The sequence below is a fragment of the Belonocnema kinseyi genome, chromosome 1, assembly GCF_010883055.1.
Source record: "Belonocnema kinseyi isolate 2016_QV_RU_SX_M_011 chromosome 1, B_treatae_v1, whole genome shotgun sequence".
Lineage (NCBI taxonomy): Eukaryota > Metazoa > Arthropoda > Insecta > Hymenoptera > Cynipidae > Belonocnema > Belonocnema kinseyi.
The window spans coordinates 182,437,182-182,459,065 of NC_046657.1; the positions used below are offsets into that span (position 1 = coordinate 182,437,182).

General features: G+C 33.9%; 1 protein-coding gene across 1 annotated transcript in view; it reads left to right on the forward strand.

Annotated features, from left to right (window-relative positions):
* Nucleotides 1-21,135, forward strand: part of LOC117176120 (transcription factor E2F2-like) — a 124,202-nt gene extending 103,067 nt beyond the window's left edge. Inside the window, exons 6-8 of the mRNA XM_033366184.1 lie at nucleotides 6,458-6,731; nucleotides 6,840-7,206; nucleotides 16,247-21,135. Coding sequence (XP_033222075.1) covers nucleotides 6,458-6,731; nucleotides 6,840-7,206; nucleotides 16,247-16,362 — 757 coding nt within the window. The 3' untranslated portion in view covers nucleotides 16,363-21,135. The remainder of the gene's footprint in view (nucleotides 1-6,457; nucleotides 6,732-6,839; nucleotides 7,207-16,246) is intronic.
* Nucleotides 21,136-21,884: the final 749 nt, after the last annotated feature.

Genomic DNA, 21,884 nt, shown 5'->3' on the forward strand with positions numbered 1-21,884 from the left:
TAGGAAAAATACGTCGATAATCCCCAAAAAGAATGTATGTGGGAAAGTATGTATGTGAAAAATCCTCGGGAAAAATTTAAATTAAAAGAAAAACACAACTGTTAATTACTTTGGGAATTCACGCACAATATTTAGTTTTTATACATACATAGGTATATGTTTATGGCATGTAATAAGGAAAAATCGTTAATTCGACTCATTTATCCACTCAAAATATTTGGTGCATTTTGTTTCAATAGAAAAAAAATTATCCTTAAAAAATGGGGTGGCCCTATAAATATGGGACACACTGTATGCATATTTGACGTCATATACACGTTGTTGCCATCTATTCGAGCAGTTTTAACGATCAGCATTTTTCTTTTTCTTACTGTGGCAGTTGGTAACGAAGTGCGTATGACTTTAAACGTACGTTCGCATGTCAGCGTTTACACAAGGTATAAAATGGCGCTAAGCAAGGGTAGTGGTAACGTAAAACTCAAAGATGTAGATTACCTGTTTTCTTATATAGTTAACTATACGAATGGCTATTTCTTTTTTAGATGTCTCACTCCTTAAATGTTGAAGTCTCAAACCTCATATTTTGTATTGAAATAGAAAAAAATTATCTCCATTCTTTTTTTCCTCTAAAAGAGTATTTGAGGAATGAGGACACGCTGAAACTAAAAAAAAAATGTTATTTTTCATACTAAAGTTGCAGCTACAGAATTACTTAAGAAAAGATTGTTTAATCACGTTTAATGAACAGTATTTCGATTTATTGTGAAGAAAAAGGAATTTCTCAAATGTTCTAAATTGTTCTCATGTTCCCGTAGAATATTTTGGTCCAGGTAGACTCGAAAGTAGATTCGACTAGGGCTTTCTCGGACACGGTTATCTTCTCTAAAGCGATATTTTCGATTCAATAAAGCTACCGAATAGCTTTAAATCACTTTCTTGTTTTTTTCTTATTCAATTAAAAAATAAGACTGTTACGTAACTTTTTATGTTTCAAAATTGAAGCATTCTGGAACGCGCCTATTTTTGACCGAGCTTTCTCGCACATGGTTATCTTTTTTTAAAGTGCTCTTTTGCGCTCTTTTTGCGCGTGTGCAGTGTGCCCCTTCAAATATTTCTTAATACACTGAATATAATCTCAAAAATTTTTTATATATGGACAAAAACATTTATATTATCAAGCGCATAATATAATGGCTCAGATGGTCAAACAGAATAAAAAAAAATTAATTGTTAAAGAGGTTTCGGCACACGGTAGCCGGCTGGAGACTTCAGCCGTTTGGGCGTCCGGCAGGTCCTCGGAGGAATGGTGTCCTGTTCGGGAGCCTTCCTTGACACAGCGGCCAGTGGGAAGGTCTTTGGTAGATTTGGGCCAGAGCCTGTTATTTTCGAGGGTGATCGCCGAGGTGACGGGTAAGTCCTCGACTTCTTGAGCGACCGTCGTGGGAGCGGGCGAGACGTCAACCTCTTCCTCTCGTTATAATTTGTGTCAGGGAGAGGTAGCCTGACCCCAGGCTCATGTAACTGCTTTCTTGTGGACTCTGCACTCATTGAAGGAAGGAACGAGAATCACGCGCTGGTCCTTCTGGGTCTTACGTCCGGAGGTTTCACTTATAGTCAGCAGATTGGTCGATTTGTTGATAGTAGCACCCTTCCTTCCCGTCGGCAGGCTGGAGATTTCCTTCAGAGTAGTCCTAGGAGGAGGCTTTGGATATGGCTAACAGTAAATAGACTAGCTCGGGTAGCGACAGCTCGACGGGGGAGGCTCGCAGCTCGAGTCGGTTTTGCCCTAATGGTTAAACATCTGCCGTTCTCGCAGATGGGCTTAGTAAATCGAAAGGCGGCGTAGACGTATCTTCGGACAGGAGATCGACGCCTTGGCCCCGCAACACTGCATCGAGAGGAATAAACTCCTTGTTTTTCATGATAGAAATAGCTGCAAGCGGCGGATAACATTCTAGGTCTGGTCGGGCCTGACCGAGCTGTTGGGAAGGTTAAGTTGCTCGATAACCTCTTTTTGAGGGATGGTCTAGTCCAGGGCTGTCCACCAACCTCCACCAATGTAGATAAGTTTTTAAGTAGGTGCTTTAGGGCGACTAATTTGAAATGCTATATTTTTATTTTAATGCTGTAAAACGCAACTCGAACGAAAGAGAAACGTTTACTGATATCCGGTTCTTGAAAAATTATATCTTTTTACGACAGGAATATAATTTTATCAATATTGCAACAATTTCAAAATATGAATAGTTAATATATTATTACATTTTATTTTACAATAATAAATAAAGGAAATGTATAAGCATCATAACTTTAAATAGCTGTGTTGCGAGATCCTGATTTTAAATAATGTTGACAATTTCTTTTTAAAGTGTAAACTAATATCAAAAAAATGTTGAAATCATGGCCCTTCAATATTTATAAAAGCTCATACATTGAATGTGAATTTATTGCAATACAGTAATACAGTGTAGAGCAGGCCTGTCTAGAGAGGAGAGTTCGAGTCAATCACCAAATGTTTGAGTTCTACCACCAGTCTCTCTACTCAGCTTCGATAGTGGTCGGTTTCTATAATGTAAGGGAGGTATCCAATACTGTAGATATGTAGTATCTTTGAAGGTGTCTTAGGACGATTGAATTTAAAATAAAATGAAGTAATTTGGAATTTAAATAATTAATATATTAGCAGTAAAAGAATGCATCAATCTTACAAATAGGGAAAATACATGATATTTTGTTTGAATGAAGTTAGAAATAAATTTTTAATCAATCACATAATGATTAATTGCATAACTTTACAAGTTTATTGCAATAGAGAATTTTAAGGCCTTTTTTATTGAACTATTTAATTTTCCTATAATAAGAAATAAAAGAATTTGTATTCCTATGAATAAGCGATTTTTCCTCCGTCTAAAAATCCCCCAACGGGAACAGAAAAAGTGCAAATCTCTAAATCGACTTAGTAAAATTTAACAGAAGCATTTATTTAACCTATTTTTCATTATTAAATCTTTTTATAACTTATAAATTCGAAATTTTTTGAATTTATATTTATTCATATTTTAATAATGTATTTAAAAGTGTTAAAAATACATTACAGAAATCTATTTAAATGTGTGAATTAAAATAATTTTAACTCTAGAGAGGCAGACTTTAAAAATTAGTTTTTGAGATATCCTATTCTTATAATGAAGTTTTAGACAGATGGAAGAATCATCGCATTCAAAAAATAGAATAATCTTCACTTTTACGCTGAATGGACTCATCATCATACAGCTTCAAAAACTTGTTGCTAGTTTTGATTTCGAAACTTTCTTGATTCCTAGCGTATTGTTCAATTTTTTGCCTCTTCTTCGAGTGATTTTCGTCTATCCCATTATCCGAGGTCCTTATTATCTCAGCTTGGCAACTCATTTTGGATTCTTACCTATTCAGAAAATGTGAACCTTCTCCCATTTACAATAGTTTCTGCACAATAGAATTTTCTCATTCGTTTTTGTTCACTGTACACAGTATACAAAGGTTGACATTAACGCAAATTTTTTTTCTCATGAAAATAAATTTATATTTAAAAATCTTCAACACATTTAGGTAATATTAGCGTTAGTAGCGTAGTAGTAGAGTTGGTAAAGTAGCAGTTGACTTGCAGGACGCCACCTTTCATTTTAATCCCTGAACGCAAACAATTAGGTTTCAGTGCACGCTTTTGGACTGCTAAGGCCATGTAACGAGAGGGTCACGTGACCAAAGGTGGTACACAATTTTTCTCTCCCAACTTACGTCTAAACGAAATGAGATGTCGCTCGGACGGATTGGGAAATGAAAGAGGAGGCAATAAATTGCATGTGTCTGCGTTGTTCTGGCGGATATTTTGAAAAAAAAATAGAAGCTATATCGGTACTTTTCTTTCCCAACTTACGTCCACACGGACGTAACACTAATTTTGAGAAATATCGACCATGCTGTAGATCCCTGGAAGATATTTGCAATTTTTACAATGGGCTAGTTATGAGGTTTATATTTATCTAAGTGGAACAAAACAACAAAAATGGCTCACGAACATTATACAAAAATAATTCAAAGACTAATGTTTGCACTTGAACTACAAATAAAGAAATTTGGTTTGACATTCGTATCAGCTGTGTCAGAGCAGCACTATCGCAGCGAGTCGAAAACTTCGAACTTCTACGGGTCTGTGGGTAATACAGATTACATGATTACCTACAGAGAAGGATAGAAAGCAAACTTCTGCGTAATGCCTAAATGCGTCGGTCGATATTTCTTATTTTCATAAATGAACTTTTTTCTTCCCACAACTCTGTGCCTTGCCAAAAACGGTCCTTTAATATTTATTTTTATTTCCGAATTTTTTTTTCCGCGTTATTTAAACTTTTATTTTTAAATATCGGTGAAAAAATATTGATCTCAGGACTGACTTGATCAGCTGGTCCACTCGTTCCATGGCCTTAATTCTAGTTCCCGGAAGGCTAAGCCCACATGGTGCATTATGATAAGTCAGTCGAAATCAAATAAACGGCAAGATCAATATTCCGCCTCATCTCTGACAATAGTAACTTCAGAAGCAAGTCGACTCCGTTCAACAGATGTGAGTGAAGGAAGCAGGGCCGCCGCAACTACTTAAGAGATGATACGATTCACAAAGTGAACAGAGGGCTATATTTATCTAAGCTGGCTTGCTTCTAGAGTTACTATTGTCATCGAAAGTTTACTTCTTTCTATTACGTTTTCTGTTGTTCTTTCCACATGGCAAGATTGATTAAGTTCAGAATTATTAAAATTGATGTTTGTTGCGTAAGAGCTATTTTATCATAAGCTTAATTATTGAACTGCACTCGCATCACAAAACTGCGCATGTGCAGACAATAAACGGCGCTCTATCTTCGTTTCTTCTCAAGATAAAGTATTTGTAAATACATTCCCGTAAAAAGTAACTTACTGGATATTTCAGAATTTAGAAAATTCATTCCATTAAAGAATGCTTAAAATAATGTCTAGGAATTTTTTCAAATTTTTTTATAACATCTACTTCGTTCTGGGAACAAATGAAAGTCGACGCTTCAAGAAGACTGTAAAACCCTGTTTTTTGGGATGTTTTGCCCTTTAACTATTAAAAAAAAAATTCTAACGATAAAACTGATCATATCGTTGAAATCAGAAAATTTTAAGCTTTCAGATTATTATTATTATATATAATAGTTGCAATAAAAAGAAGTTAGGGACCCCGACTTTTGGATCAGTACCAGGGACCACTTACCCCTTCAAGCCATCTTTCCCTCTCAAATTAATGCTCATTATGCTCCCTCATTATTAACGCTCTCTTATTATGATCCCCTTTTTTCAAGAAGTTTCCCTTTAATCTTTTCCAGACTTACGACTGGCAGAATTATTGGCTTACCTACCTCTATTATACAACTTTATTTTCTTGATGCTAGTGCGTTTACATTTTTTTAGAAACATGTATTATTAAAGTATTTGTCGAAAAAATAGGCTTATTACAGAAATGTATAAAATTGAATCAGCGTAAGAAGGACTCTAAAATCTATCGAACTGTAAAGTTAAAATTGAATCGCCCATTTAGAAACAGAAATAATTAAAATCAAAGTCAATACTTTTTGCACGTTCGGCCTCTACCTTACACAGTAAAAACAAAATTACAAGTAAAGAAACTCCTGTAGGGACTAAATGATATTATACAATTGCATAAAAAAAGTATTTAACAGTCATGAACAAAGTGGGACGGTGTTCGGCTTGCGGGTTCGATTCCCGCCTCGCACGCTAGAAGAGTCTCGGTGGCTGTTGCTCTTGGTGGTTCGGAACCCACCTTAAACTGTAGGTCCCCCTTCCACCACCAAGTAAGTGTGTGGAGGGTGTGTAAAGGAATAGAGAAGGTGTAAGAAAAATGTAAACCCTTAGGGGATACATTAGAAGCTTCCATTCCAGTCATGAACAATATCATGAATATTACAAACGAATAAAGGATAATTTTACTCGCATAGTTTTCACCAAAAATCTAATCTAAACAACAAATTTGACAAGCGATAGGGCAGTAATACTACACACTCTCTCGCTCTCGCTCCGCCGTTCACCGTACCACACCAACAGAAAGAATACATAGTCACGTGGTAGGATTCGTGTGAAACGTTTCCGTGATCACTTGTGAGACCGTTCCGTACATAGTCTGTAAGGGTTTGGTTTATAATCTCGACTGTACTCTAGCAAGTTTCAATGCGCCGCTGAGGCATCATCGTATCACTTCAGGTATCCACACAGGCCAGACTTTTAGCTGAGACAGCCTTCCGACTAATAAACTTCTGATTGTCAACGGCTATGTTATAGTTACTGCTGGTTAATGTAAATTGTCTGGTTTTTCATTTAATCGGGTAACCCTACAAATTGGATTTTACATTCAATAAAACAAAATTTTATTGTTCTTACTCAGAGGTGGGCAACTTCCGGGCGAAAGGAATGATGTGATGGATTTAAGAAGAGAGGTAGCAGATCTAGAGGCGAAAGAAAATGCTCTGGATCGACTAATACATGGAGCCGAGAAAACTCTCAGAGAACTCGGTGCCGAGAAGAAATTTGCGTACGTGACGTATCACGACCTTAGGTCTGTTTCCGCGTATAAGGATCAGGCTATTATGGCAGTCAAAGCACCACCAGAAGCAACCCTCCATGTTCCACAGCCAATTCATAATTTCGGAGCACCCAAGGTACAGTTGCGTTTCCTATTATTGTGCTGACAAGAATTGCACTTTGTTAATTAAAAACAACAGTTTCATGATTGTCAACTGAAATAACAATTTAATTAACTTTTGCAGCTTCAAATACACATGAGGTCGACACAAGGAGAAATTGAAGTGTTTTTATGTCCCGATGAAGCCGTTTCAAAACCATTGTCGTCTACGTCTTCAGCTCAAATGACAGCAACGACAACAACGACAACGTCGCCGCCTCAATCTTTTTCATCAAATTCATCATATTACTCTTCAGAATTGTTACCCAGTCGTCGAGAAGTTAAAGTCGAACAGGTGCCTACCGCCGGAAGGGAAGTAAAACAGGAGAATTCTCTAACATTACTTTCCTCTTCCTCGGGCATGCGGGATGCTCTCCTTGGTGAATCTGAGGATTTTAATCTCATGTCAGAAAACAACCAACTCCAGTCGGAGGGACAGGGACAATCTTTAGGTGAGGAAAAGATTTCTAAAACTATTTTCCATCTTGTCAATTTTTCTATCATATGTATTTCGATATGGAATAGTAATAAACGATCAAATTAGTCAGCAGATACTCTGATACTCGAGGGTCAGGGCACGGAGTTCATTATGGGCAGTACCTGGGTACCCGAATTTTGTTTTAAATACCTGGGTAGTCTAATATCCGGGTTATTCCGTATTACCCAGGTATCCGGGTTCATTGCGGACCATAATCAAAACAATAATGTAACTAAATAAATAATTAAAGTCCGTATTAAATTTTTTTAGATCACCCTCCATGCATTAATTATCGTAAAGTTTTCTGTCTCTCTTTAACTTTTGGGCAGCTGGGGGTAAAAAAATTGATCCTCAATCGGGAACATCCAAACGTAAACCGTTAGGTCCGTGTAACCCATTTATTTTGGATTTTTCTCCACTCAAAATTAACTAATGTAAAAAGAAAGCGAATAGGAAGACAAAATAAACGAAAAAGTGAATACAATTTACAACACTTTTGGCTGTATGAAGATTCTTTTTTAAATTAAAGTTCTTTAATCGTATATGAAGAGTTCAAAAATAAAATAGTAAATAATAAAATATTGCATTAATTGTCAAACTCAGGACGTAAATATTTTCAAAATTTTCATTATTCACTATTTGAATTTTGAAGTCTTTATACAATTAAACAAATACATTCATTAACCCACTACTACCGCCCTTAAAACTTTCTTTTTTTCTGAATTTTGAGATATTTAGGAATATTATTTCTATCGCGGAGTGTATACAAAACTAAAATTCTAGCTCATTACCGTCCTGACTTTCATGTAAATCCTTGCGTTAAAAATTGCTGTTCGTCTCAAAGTCATATTAAAAAAAGCTCAAGTCTTCCAAACGTTACATATATGTCACTGTGGGCGGTAGAGGGTTAACATTTAACCTTAAACAACAATTTAACAATTAACATATAAAATCAAACATGACGAAGGTTAAATTTTTGGCTTAAATGGAATCCGAGTCGAGTCCCGACAGTACAGTCTTCTACATTCTACAAGCTATACTAGCTACAGCGAACATGGATGCGAACCATGGAGCAGCAGTAGCAGGTGCAATTAGAAAGGGAGACATTACAAAGAGATAGAAGAGGCAGTGCAGAGCAGAGTAGTGTTAGAATATGATGAATTATAAATTCAGACTTGTAGCTTTTATAAGATTCAATTTTGCTGTAAATCCTGAACAAAAGTACAAAGTAACATAAACCAAAAAACATGGATGAGAACAATAAAAAAAATCCTTCGTTAAAAAAAAGTGTTGGCCCTGAAAAGGGCCGACTTTTTTCCTGAAAAGGACAAATTATCTCGAAGTAAATAAATTCTCTAGTACCTCATTGAGGATAGAAGTATCTAATTGCTTCTAAAATGTTCCAAAAAATTTCGTCGTTGCTGTTGAACACATTTCTCCAAACATACTCAACTAAATAATGTTCAGTCCGGCTAATTTTAACACTACTTTGCTCTGCACTTCAAATCTGAATGTATCATTGATCAAATTTTAACACTACTTTGCTTTGCACTACCTCTTCTTTCTCTTTCCAATTTTGCTCTCATAACTTTTTTTCATATCTTGCTTCGTTTTCGAGAAAAACTGGGTATTTTGATTTTTATAAATTATAAAGAGAATTCCATCAGATACGCCTCCGGCGAAAGTTTTGTATTTTATAAAAAAATAAAAAATAGTGTAAGACTTCACAGATACAAAGTTAAGAGAATCGTGCATGGTTTTCGTACCTTTAACTTGAATTAATCTCAATGGACCCATTTAAAAATGTTTTTACACTTTTACATTACCTGTTCTTTTAACTAAAAATAAAATATCTGCATTTTTCTTCCTATTTTTATTCATATAACTTCTGCATTTTGCTACCTAATATGAATATAATATTAGGAGGATTTAGCAAAGTCTAAAGTATTTTAAGTAGTGTGAGGAGTAGTCACAGTGATCATGGAATAGTACTTTCAGCGGTCTTTGTAGTAGTCTATTAGTCTCGTGAAGTAGTTCGGCAGTATTCGGTTATCTGACTCCCGGAATACTCAGTGCATAGCCCCTCGGCCAGCAGTTCTGGGAATTTGTAAATCGGGGATCCTTCAATCGGGAGTCTAGTGTACTTGGAGCATACAAGCAACTATAAGTATGGGTAAATAAAAAATTAAGAAATAAATTTTGATGCGCCGGCAAGTATCTGTAATTCAATTGATGATTTTTTTTATTTATACTGTTCAGGTTACTCTGAATGTGTACCATCTTAGAAATTAAATGCTTTTCGTAATTAAATTCAAAATCCAATATTTTTTTATTATCCCCATCAAATACATAGTTAAATGTTTCCGGATTTCTATTTATGACAGATTTTATTCCCCCATGCATAACATGTTCATTGACATGATTCTATAAAAGTCTTTTCGTCTCACCTACATAACAAGAAAAGCATAATCATTCACAACAAGGAAAAAAGAATCTGTTATCAACACACATAAGAAAAAAATTAAACCACTTATTTGATAGGGATAATACAAAATATTGGATTTTAAATCTAATTACGAAGTGAAAGGATGGCGTGGGGGCTAAAGCGTAGGTTTTGGACCCACTCAGTCGGCTTGCGGGTTCGATTCCCGCCGCGCGCTCTGGAAGAGCCTTGGCGGCCCATCCGATGAACATTAGCCTAGCAAGAGTGTTCATCTCCGGAGAGTCGTGGGACCGGTACCTCGAGAGAAAAAGGTTTTCTCTAAATACTCAAAGCTGTTGCTTTTGATGGTTCAAAACTCACCTTAAACTGTAGGTTCTCCTTCCATCACCAAGTAAGTGTGGGGGGGGGGGTGTAAAGGAATAGGGAAGAAGGTGCAAGAAAATTGTAAACCCTTAGGGGACACATTAGAAGCTTCCATTCCAAATCTAATTCCGACCAACATTTAATTTCTGTGATGATTCACATTAAAAGTAATCTGAATAGTATAAATAAAACGGACGATATTCATTCATTGAAATACAGTACTTTACGGCATTTAAAAAGATGTAATTCTTAATTTCAAATTAACTTATGCCTACACATTCTTTTATAGAGAACTGCAGCAACCGTACCCAAATCGACCAGAATCACCGTTTAACGCTTTAAAAGAGCACATTTTTCTGTTGGACGATTTTTTAAAATTAGGACTGATTGTTAATGAACCATTTCACAGAGTTTTTTTATGATAATTACATAACATGAATCCCTGAGAGTATAAGGATAAACACTTGTATATCAAACACTGTAAAGTGTACCAGAAATCCATTAAAAAACTACGGACAAAAAGGTGGGACGAATACTTCCCATTGCCTCTCAGAGGTTTAAGACACCTTACCCAGGGGCCATTCAGTTTTCGGCTCGGTTGTTACGCCTCCCCATGGGTTTTGTTCCTTCGGGACCATCCAGATGTACGAGAGCGTAGGCGCAGCTTATGAGCATAAACATATAGTATTTTATGATACATCGCACTCGTTGGTAAAAGTCTATTCAGCTGAGTATCATACACTATTTGTTGTAACAAATGCCGCGAAAAGGAGGGCTTCAGGGCCAGGCGAGCAGCCCCGCGGGAATTCAATTTTTCTTTTTCAGAATTGACCGTAAGGCTTCCAGGTATAACATTTAACTATGCAATTTTTATTTTGACTTAACGGAAATTTGTTATTTAACAACAAACTTACAACTTTTTGTTTCTAAACTTTTCCATGATACCATTTCTTCTAAGATTTTGAAATTCATTAAAAACGCCATAAATCAATGTAAAAACTAACTAACAATAATTTATTAGTGGGTTAGAGTAACACAATTTTTCTAAATAATGTTATAAAGAAATTAATTTAGAAAAGTCATTTTTTCGTCATTTGCAATGATTAGCTAATTTTGACCCATACTTTTTGTATAAAGTATCTCAGATAATAATGTGCGCTTACAATAAGTTAAGAATTGTTAATTTTTGCCAATTATTTAAACAATTTTTATGAATAAATTCACGTTTTGACAATTTTTTTATGAAAAGGCTTTACTCTTTTTGTGGAATCAACTTGAAATATTTTTCCTAAGACTCCTTGCTATCATATTTTTCACAGTGACAAAAGAATGTTAATTATGTAAACAATTTTTATAAACAAATGCACATTTGGACCATTTTTTGATGAAAAGGCTTCATTTTTTTCGCTGAATCAACTTAAAAAGTTTTTCCTAAGACTCCTTGCTACCACATTTCTCATAGTGACCAAAAAATGTTAATTATTTGAAGAATTTCTATTAAAAAAATGCGCATTTTGATCATTTTTTCATTAATAGGCTTGATTTAGTTGCGGAATTAATTTGAAACATCTTGCAAAAGGATCTATGCTATCATATTTTTAAAAGTGGCAGAAAATGATAATTATTTAAACGATTTTCATAAACAAATAAACATTTCGACCATTTTTTAATGGATAGGTTTAATTTTTTCAGAATCAATGCGAAATATCTTAAAAAAGAATCCTTGCTGTTATATTTTTTATGGTGACCTGATGTATAACCGATTATATGACATTTGACCGATTTATTAGACGATTGGATTTAATTGTTTCAAGTCTAATTGATTTTTGGTCAGAATTTTTTGGTTTTGGGTTTATAGAAGTGGGGTTTACGGGAACATGGATGCATGCATTTGAAGTTTAAGTTGTTTTTATGTAATTACATATCTTTTTTTTATGGATAATGCCTTAAAGCTTGGACCAAAAAATTCGGTATAAATAAAACCAAGTTTGCACCGTATGAACTTCTACCAAAAGTTTTTCAAAATATAACAAAAAAATGTACGATTCATGAGGAATTTTTGTTCATTTTCTGCAAAAAAATCCTTGCTGTCATATATCAGGTGGCTATAAAATACATGACAGCAAGGATTCTTTTAGGATATTTTGCATTGATTCCGAAAAAATTTAATCGATTCATGAAAAAATGGTCCAAATGTGTGTTTGTTTATGAAAATCGTTTAAGTAATTATCATTTTCTTCCACTATTCAAACTATCAGATTTTTGTGTTAGATGTGTCGAATTAATTTCGCAAAAAAATCAAGCCTTTTCATCATAAAATGGTCAAAATGTGCATTTGCGTAGAAAAATTATTTGAATAATTAGCAATTATTAGCTATTCTTAACTAATTGTAAGTGCACATCATTATCTAGGATACTTTATACAAAAACTATGGGTCAAAATTAGTTAATCATTGCAAAATCGCGAAAAAATTACTTTTGTTAATTAATTTGTTTATAACATTATTTAAAAGAAATTTTGTTACTCTAATCCACTAATAAATTATTTTTAGTTAGTTTTTACATTGATATATGACCTATTTTAATGAATTTAAAAGGCTTGGAAGAAATAGTATCATGGAAAATTTTAGCAACAAAAAGTTGTAAGTTTGTCGTTAAATAACAAATTTCCTTTAAGTAAAAATAAAAATTGCACAGTTAAATGTTATACCTGGAAGCCTTAAGGTCAATTCTAAAAAAGAAAAATCAAAATCCGTTCAGAATTGCACTGTCAGTCGATTTTTGTCCAAAAATGTGCTTTCTCTCCCACTTTGCGGCTTAAAAAAAGTTAATTTAATTATGTCTAGATATGCGGCGCGTCAGTTTGTCCTACCTGATCAGCGGAGTAAGAGGTTAATTGTTTAAGAGATACAAGTAAGCCGAGAGAATCGAAGTGCGCTTGTTCATCGATAGAAATAATTTTCTTGCTAAAATAGTGCATGCTTAGCAATATAAAATAATTTTTCCTGATCGAAGTACGCATGCGTGGCGATTTAATTAGTTTTTTAAAGAAAAGGCCAGCATTGGACACAGAATACATACATGGAAAGATGTAAATTGTAAATCGCGTCTGCAACATTTGCAGCCACGATACGTGACGATACGTGTCCTAAGTAGAGAGACCCAGGCTCTTGTATCAGAGAAGTCTGTTCTTCCGCACTAGTTCTTTTATGAACCGACCCATCTTCTGTTCTTTTAATCATTAAAACTTTAGTCCTTCGTACCATCGAAATATAGAGCCTGTAGTTTCAAACCTGCTGGGCACTGCTTGCGCTGAAGAAATTTGCGCATCTTTTTCTTCTCTCGCCTGTCTTTGTTTTTATCAATAATAAATGCTTTAAACTCATGCACTTGATTAGATATATCGCGAAGAATAGAAAAAGCAAGATATGCTGCACTTCTGTCTGTTATGCTATATCTATCACAGGCCCTTGAGAAAGTCGGAAAAGACATTCCGGTTTAGTTTCCCTTCGCATCAGTTGCCATCCATGCCTCGTCAGCACAATCTCCGTCTAAAGTATTGTGACTTTCAGCATCGTTATCTTCATTTCAAATATATTTATCTTTATTATACTTTGATCATTGATCAGAAATTTTACTTTCTATAATAACCGTACTATTTCCTCTGTTACTCTATTTCTCAACTGCTTTGTGACGTTTTTTATTAATGAAAGTTTCATTATCGTAGACATCGCGTGTACGCTTTGTTTTCAGTTGAACAGCGTGTGATGAATCTGATTATATCTGTATTGCTCTAGAGCTGCTTTAATCTAAAAGGAAGTCTTTTATTGTTTTTAATAATAGGTTTTCTAAAGAACAAGTGCATTGTGTCTCTAAGCATTTGCAAGCAGCTACGTCAAATAATCTTCCTGCTTCTTGAAGGTATGATTTAATCTTTTACTTGAACGGGGATTTATCCATGCCATTAAGAAATGATTTTCTCATGCTATTAATATATTTAATATTCTGTCTCGATTAACCACAGGAATCTAATTCTTTTCCCATATTTCTTCCAATTTTTCGCCTACCAAGTTTTAATGCAGTATTCAGATTTTGCAGGCAGCCAATCAAATAAGCATACCCCATTAAATTCAGACATGTAGGAAGTCTCACATGACCGAGGTCACCATAAACTCCAAAAATATTTCTTTCTACCTTTCACGTAATTTTAGTTATTCTTCGATAACGTACAATCCATCAGTCTAAAAGTGTAAGGATTGTACACTTGACCAGAAAATACTTGAGCGTACAAAAAAAGGAAAGATGATGCAATAAATAACGAAAAAAATAATCTTCAAAAAATATTAAGTACAACTTACCTACTAATAAACTATATGCTTTGTGTCAAGAACAAGTGACGTAAACCTTACTTGTTAATATATTAATGTACTAAACTTCGCAATAACGAAAAAAAATAATTATAGGAAAAGGTAGACTTAGTTTGAATACATCAGACTTCTCTAGAATAACAATTTATGCGTTTCCTAGGGAAATTTTACTAGTAATTACATTAGTAATTAATTAGACTAGTAATTCATTTATTAACTTAAACAAAAAATTAACACTTCTGGTACTCACCTTCATAGGAGAAAACTTTCAGAGATGTAAGTCACAGGAAAGAAAGAAACAGAAGCTAACAAATCTTGCATTTTTCATTTTTCTCAAGAAAATGTTATCACATTTTTGGTCATAATTCAGTGAAAAATAAAGTTTCTTGAAGTTTGTTGGTCTTATTTTAAAGGTTGTATTTTGAAGAAAAGCGTGTGATTTTTTCCAGGTTTTTATTACATATTTCGCAGATTTCAGTGCAGTTTAAAATTAGGAGAAAAGTCATACGCATGTAGTACAAACTCTAATAGGCAAGAATCATCAAAGTTTATAAAGATATTAGATATATATCAGGATAAACTACTTATAGCATACAAAAACTTTTAGTCCCCGTGTATTTTTCAAATTCAAAAAAATTAATTTTTTCGACCCACACTGTTTCGGATATCCTCAGTTAAATCATTGGTTAACTGTCAGCGGGTTAAATGTAATGCCATAGTTAAGCGTCGATTATCCTGTCGCGCGTTCCATCACGTTTTTGGAGGTCCCGGTTATCTAACCAGATAGTTCGTTTCGAAATAACTCCTATTTTACCTTTAACCATTCGCGTGATTGGCTACTTGTCGGTCAAGTGAAAATTAAAGCAATATGGCCGTGTGCGCTAAATCCAAATAAGGTTCAGTCCACGCTCGTGTCCACAGTAACCTAAAAAAGTGAATTGGTATGTGTTTTTGTTCCTGTTATATTTCTGTTTTATTCGTGTTATTTGTGATAAGATGGAAGAAAATAAAGTGAGATCGTCTAATTTTCATCCTAATCCTCCTTTGATTTGATTTAGCAGATCATTTACACAAGCTTTTCTTAAGCGAAATCTCGTTTGAAAATCAACGTCGTCTAAATTATCAAAAAAATCACTCTTTCTTTGAAAATTCGCGGTCTTCTGCGGATAAATTCAAAAATGTCTTCTTCCACTTCGTCATCAGACGACCTCAGAACTTCTTCCAAAAACTCCATATTTCAGTTATGTGTCAGTTATGTGTCTTGTCAAAAAAGTTAAATAAAAAAATTGGTGAGTTTGGTTGTTTAAAAATTTTCGCTCATTCATTTTTTTTTAGTATCTTGTATAGTTTGACCGCAAAATGCAATTAATTTTTTAGTATTTTTTCATTGAATAAAAACAGAATCGCTGGTCAAAATGGCTGACTATCGAACTCGATCTTTCTTTTTGATCCTTAAAAACCTGTGCCAATGCGTAATCCGATCCACGAAAGTCAGTTTCTACAACAACAAAAAACGAATACCTTCTGAATGAAGATAAGAATGTAAAAATGTATTTATCCACAATTTACGAATGTACAAATCCTTTTACTCTGTAGGTTTGTTCTAATTTCAGAAAATTTACCAAATTTTCCAGAAGTTCTTGAATCATCAACTAACGAAATATGTTGGCCATTCCCTGGTGGAGCTCTGGCTGTGACTTGTGTAACGTATTGAAAATCACATCACAGGCAGAGTTCTAGTTAGGTAATAGTTCAGAATCACATATTCTCATGGCAAAGGAAAATCAAAGGGATGAACTTTTTTGTGTATATAAATAATAAATTTGATTTTTTTGTTCCAGACATGAGTTTACTCGACTTTGGAGATCCATTACTTCCTTTGGAGGCGCCGTTTGACTACGCATTTACTTTAGGCACCGGAGAGGGTTTGTCGGATCTCTTTGACTTTGATTTGTAGAAGTAACGAATATCTTTCGAAACTGCTCCGAGTTCGTCTCCAGGGAGTTTCACACGAACGCTCCTCGAAAAGCAATTTTGTACTTACCGGAAGTACCTTGCTAGCGCCGACTTTGCGATTTTTCGGTAATTACGTCTGGAAGTTGTACCGTTAAAAAATTACGGCTGCTGTTTATATTTCTAGGCTTTGGTATAGTTCAAGTATTACGTAACGCCTTAGAAGGAATGGGGTCAGTTTTAGCGTTAAGCTAATATAAAAGAAATGTAGAAAAAATGCTAACTATAATCCCCAAAATATTGTCATAAAAACTCGTTATGAAATACTTGAACGGCCCCTTTACAAAAGTGGCACTTTAGAAAAAGGGCCTTGCGAAGCATCAAAATGACTTAGGAGAAAAACTCAGAATTAAATTACATATTATTCAAATTAGGGAGAGCAGGTATATACTTACTTCATAGAACATTGTCGACAAAAATAAGGGAAACGGATGATGTTTCGAATTCAAAAGATTTGCTTGTAATACTTACTTCATTGTTTTAGAAAAAATTTCTTTTCTACCTAAAAATTGAAAAAAAAATGATACAAAACCTTGTTCCAAAGTAAAAAAAAAACGACAAAAAATTCTCCTTGTTTAGGTTTTAATGAAAAATAGCGTCATTGCTGTGAATTGGCGTCATTTCTTTGTTCCGGAACCGCAAATCTCACGAGACATATCACGTGATTGATGAGATGCTAGCGCCCTCTGGAACTCTTCGGTGCGAACGCTAAGCTACCCTTGGTGCAATTTATGTAATTTTTTTCCGCGTTTGCAACCGTAAATACTATTGCGTCTCAGAAAATATGAACAAATACAATTCGGCAGAATAATTAATTAAAATGTGTAATAGTAGTTAATTCAAATTTCTTTGCGATTCTTTTCGGGCAAAGTCTGCTAGATTCCCAAAGATTCGAGATATCGAATCAATGTATCGATATCCGGTACAAAATTGATAAAAATCAGAATGAATTGTTGAGATATAAACGTACTAGTATACTAAAAATGATTGTAAATAAAGATTAATAATGAAGAAAGGAGAAAGAAAAGTTGCAAATTTTTGGTTTGAAGTCAAATTAAACGTGGAACAAAATTTTTCAACTTTTAAATAAATGCAATAATGGCGTACCTCACGCACAACTCGGTACATGGTTTGTACACTATTAAATGCATTTCTATGGCAATACTTATTCTGACTAGGTGATTAGCTATTAACAGTACCTCAGCTGTGCCTATGCAAAATATCTATGAACGTAAGAGTGTATTGTCGGAGTATAAGCCTGCCGGGCATGGGGAACCAAATTCTTGTGCATTGACTTCACAAAAGTAGAGCCTTTTTCTGTCGTAAGTATGACATAGTGCAAAAACTGTCCAAGCGCGGCGCATGTGTTTTATGCGTAGCAAATGGTTGCAATACACGGCGATACATTGTTTTTGTACTTAATTGTATTATTTACTTTCGACAAAATATGTTTTTTTTTTTTCGGTGCAGAATTTCATGTGTGAAACGTTTGATTTGTATGTGGGCGCATGGCATTACTCGGTTGTCGTAGCAACCACATTTGAGCCAAAAAAGCATCTCATATATAAACATGTCCCCGTTGGTACTATAGCAGTTACGGAACATGTATTTCCGACCATGACATATATTAAGATACAGTGTAAACCCACTGATAGCCGAAATCGCTAGAAACTGGGAGCCCCTCCCGTTCCTTCCACCATTTGTCCTGATCCGCTAATTAGTGTTTTTGATGTTGTGCCTCAGCTGGCAAGATGTCTGCACGTCAAGAATGAAGTAAGAATATCAATTTTATGGAAAGAAGCTTGAATTTTTATTAATTTCACAAAAAATTATTTTGTACTATAAGTGTATTTGGATATTATTATTTGTTTTTCAAAACCTGTTCAATTACAGAATGAAATCTTTACAATAAAAGTTTCGATTTTATTATTTAATTTAATAGCTTTTGATAGTAATGTCCAAGTACACTAATGATGCCTTTTCACGTAGGCCTGTTATGAATTAATCGTTGAACTAATTTGACACATCGAGTTCGTATCTGGGTTCTCCACCAGTCAGATTTCCCATAAACCAACAAGTAGTGCAGACATATTAGATTTCCCACACCCAGCTTCAAATACCTGAGATGCGTGCGTCACGAGAGACAACGCCGTTGTGTACAAAACGTTTTACGTCATATGAATTCGCTTCACCACTAAAAACGTTAGAGAGGTCTCTGTTTTTCCGTCTTCCGGTTTCACTGATTCGACAATTGACGGGTTTGCACTGTGCTAAATAAAATTTTCAAACAAGCTTTGATGAACCTGTAATTAATAGAATCATGCTAATAAAACTGGTTTGTCAATTCGCCCTAATCTGTTTCAAACCGTATACATTAGCCGACATCTTCGCGAGAATGTAGGACAATAATAAAATAACCCTTATAAAACCATTTTGATTTCAACAGAGCAATTTCAAACATTAAAACAGGTTAAGTAATCGCATGTTCCGTCGATTAGTGGTGGCACATTTTTACTCGTGAGATTTTCGTTGACGTTAGTCCCTATCTATGTTAGACACCTTTGCGGCCGACGAAACAAAGCTAATTTATTCTTCCGATTCATAAATATTCAATTTTACAATTTTACGTGTATATGCGTGCATAATATAATATAATATGCATCATGTAAGCTTTTCATAATGGCTATTGCAAACAATTGATAACTGTTCAATCGATTCGTGAATAGTTTGTAATATTTTAATACTTTGGGACTTATTGTGACAGCACGAATTTCAGGACGTTCTTACGACATTCTTACAACAGTTTCTATGCCCGTATTTTTAAGGTGTCTGTTACATAGCATGACAACGTAAATACATCCTACAGCCACGAACATAGATTTTTCGTAACAATGTCGTAAAGACGTCGTCAACATTTGTGTACAGGAAAATACATTTTTTGGTTTTCAAAAATCCACAGGGCCTAAACGTTTACGTACACATGCGAAGAGTAATTTAGACTAAAAATTTGAATACAGTAAAAAATCGAGCTATCACAAGCGCATTAAAGAGAAGGTATTTCTACGACATTCGTATGGAGAATAGGCCAAGGGAGCCTAAAGTAGTGTATATAGAAAAAATAAGCACATTCTCAGATGAAGCTAGAGTTATAAGTTAGTTATACTACGCCATGTCCACTTTTTGACAATTTGGAACCATTATTATTTTGAAGCCTACTAAGTATTGCACTTCGTTTCTAAACCAATTTACCCTGAAATGTACTCACTAAACTGTTGCAATAAATAATTAGAATAGTGACGTTAATTAAAAGTTATAATCATATTACGCCATGTTCTTTTTCGCATTATTATAAATGGAAAAGTTCAATTTCGTAGCGCATATTTTTTATGGGTAAACTCATTTTAATTTAAGGGATAACAATTTGCAAAATAAATTTAATCTTAAAAGTAACCATCAGATAATTACTCAAATATAAATAATTTTAGAATAACTCATTTAATTCAAGGTATGCAGTACAATAGATTAATGTAAACTATCATTCTGTTCAACTTTTAAGTTTAAATTTTTATTATGAATAGTTAAATTAAAAGTATTTTTGGAGCATAGTGTACTATATAATTCTGAGAAGAAATGATTTATTTGAATCTCATATTACGCTATGTCCAAAACTAATTTTCCACATCAGCTAAGACACATTTATAATAATATTAATATTTGTTATTTTTGACCGATAATCATATTTTGAAATTAATCGAGATTTTATTAGAGTATACTGTGGTTAAACCTTGAACCTCATTTTCTCAGTTTGGCAGTTAAGGGACATGGCATCGTATAACTTTATGCCGACGATATGACCTTAAAATAAATTAAACAAAATTGAATAATTAATTATTTTAGAAATTTTTGCCAGTTTATAAAATAATAATTGTTTCATGATAAAAAACTTTATTAAGATGCTGCCATATTACCATAAATTTTGAACAGCAGCACGCTCGGGAAGTTCGGGCGCGTGTACTTCGTCCGAAAACGTGCTCGTTTTTTGTGATGTCAATGCATAAGACTATTGCTTATTTTGTATATTTTCGATTGGCATTCATTTATCTCTACCAATGATAAGTCCTCCTGAACTTGTGATAAAAAATGTTTAAATATATTTTTTTAGGAAAATGAAAAATAAGATGTTCTTTTTTTCTTTTTGAACTTTTTGACATAAAAATTTGTACTAAGCATTTCTGGAAATATATTGTACATAAAAAATAAAAAAAACATAGGCAGCAGCTTAATGTCCATGTGAAAAAGTCCGCGTGGATGTATACGTGAAAATTCGGATGGTATTTTGGATCAGTCCACATGGAAATCTACGTAGAACTTCAGATATAATTTTTAAACTGTAAATATCTTGTCAACCGTAAGAGATAGGAAAAAATGGATATCATTTTTAAATTTTGGGTACTTTTCGTACTTTTAAAACATATCATATTCTACAGGTCTAATGGTGGTTTGAATATTTCAAGAAAAAGGAAACCAACCCATAAAGTACCATCTGGAAAGCCACGTCACAACATTAAAAGCATAATTGGTCCAAGTCTTTTTTGGGAAAATTTCTTCCATTTTGATAAACTACAAGAAAAAATACCATTTTTTGAAATTCACCTTGACCTTTTTTCAATGTAAATGGTGCAGAGATAGCATTATTTCGAGATTAGTATGATATGGCCTTCAGAGCATGTCATGTTTACTCGATTTCTACCTTACCGAATTTTTTCCCCGAACTCCTGTCCACACAAAATAAGGTATCGAGTTGAAAATTTGGGAACTTCAATCAAAAGCCCCAAGGAAGGTCTAAATGATAATAATTAATATATATATATATCACGCGTTTCTTATATTCAGGCTAGTGTAACATCTTTTAGAATGATCCGATTGCACTTTAATTATAGTGTTTGGAAAGCTCGTTTCATGTACTTTAAGACTATTGTAATGGTATATTTATTTTTTTTGTAAATCAAAATTGAAATTGATTTTTTGAAAAAAAAAACCATATTTAAAACAATGTTACTTCTATTTTAAAAAATAGCTTTTTTATACTATTTGAAATCATGTAGAATAAAAAGTGGCCGCAAATTTTCTCTTACTCAAATTTAGATTTTTACGCTCATTCTGAATCAAATAAAATGTGTGAGATGAAATATATAACGTAATTTATATATTTATACACATATAATCATCTCAACAAAGTTAAATATAATTTTAGGGCTCATTAGACCTGACAGTATGCATACCCGAACGCTGCGGAAGTATGCGGTGTGGTACCCTCCAGCGTAAAAATCTAAATTTGACCAAGAAAACATTTGCGGTCCACTTTTTATTCCACATGATTTCAAAGAGTGTAAAAAAGGCTATTTTTTGAAGGAGAAAAAAAAAGTTTAAATATGGGTTTTTTAAAAGTCAATTTTAATTTTGTTT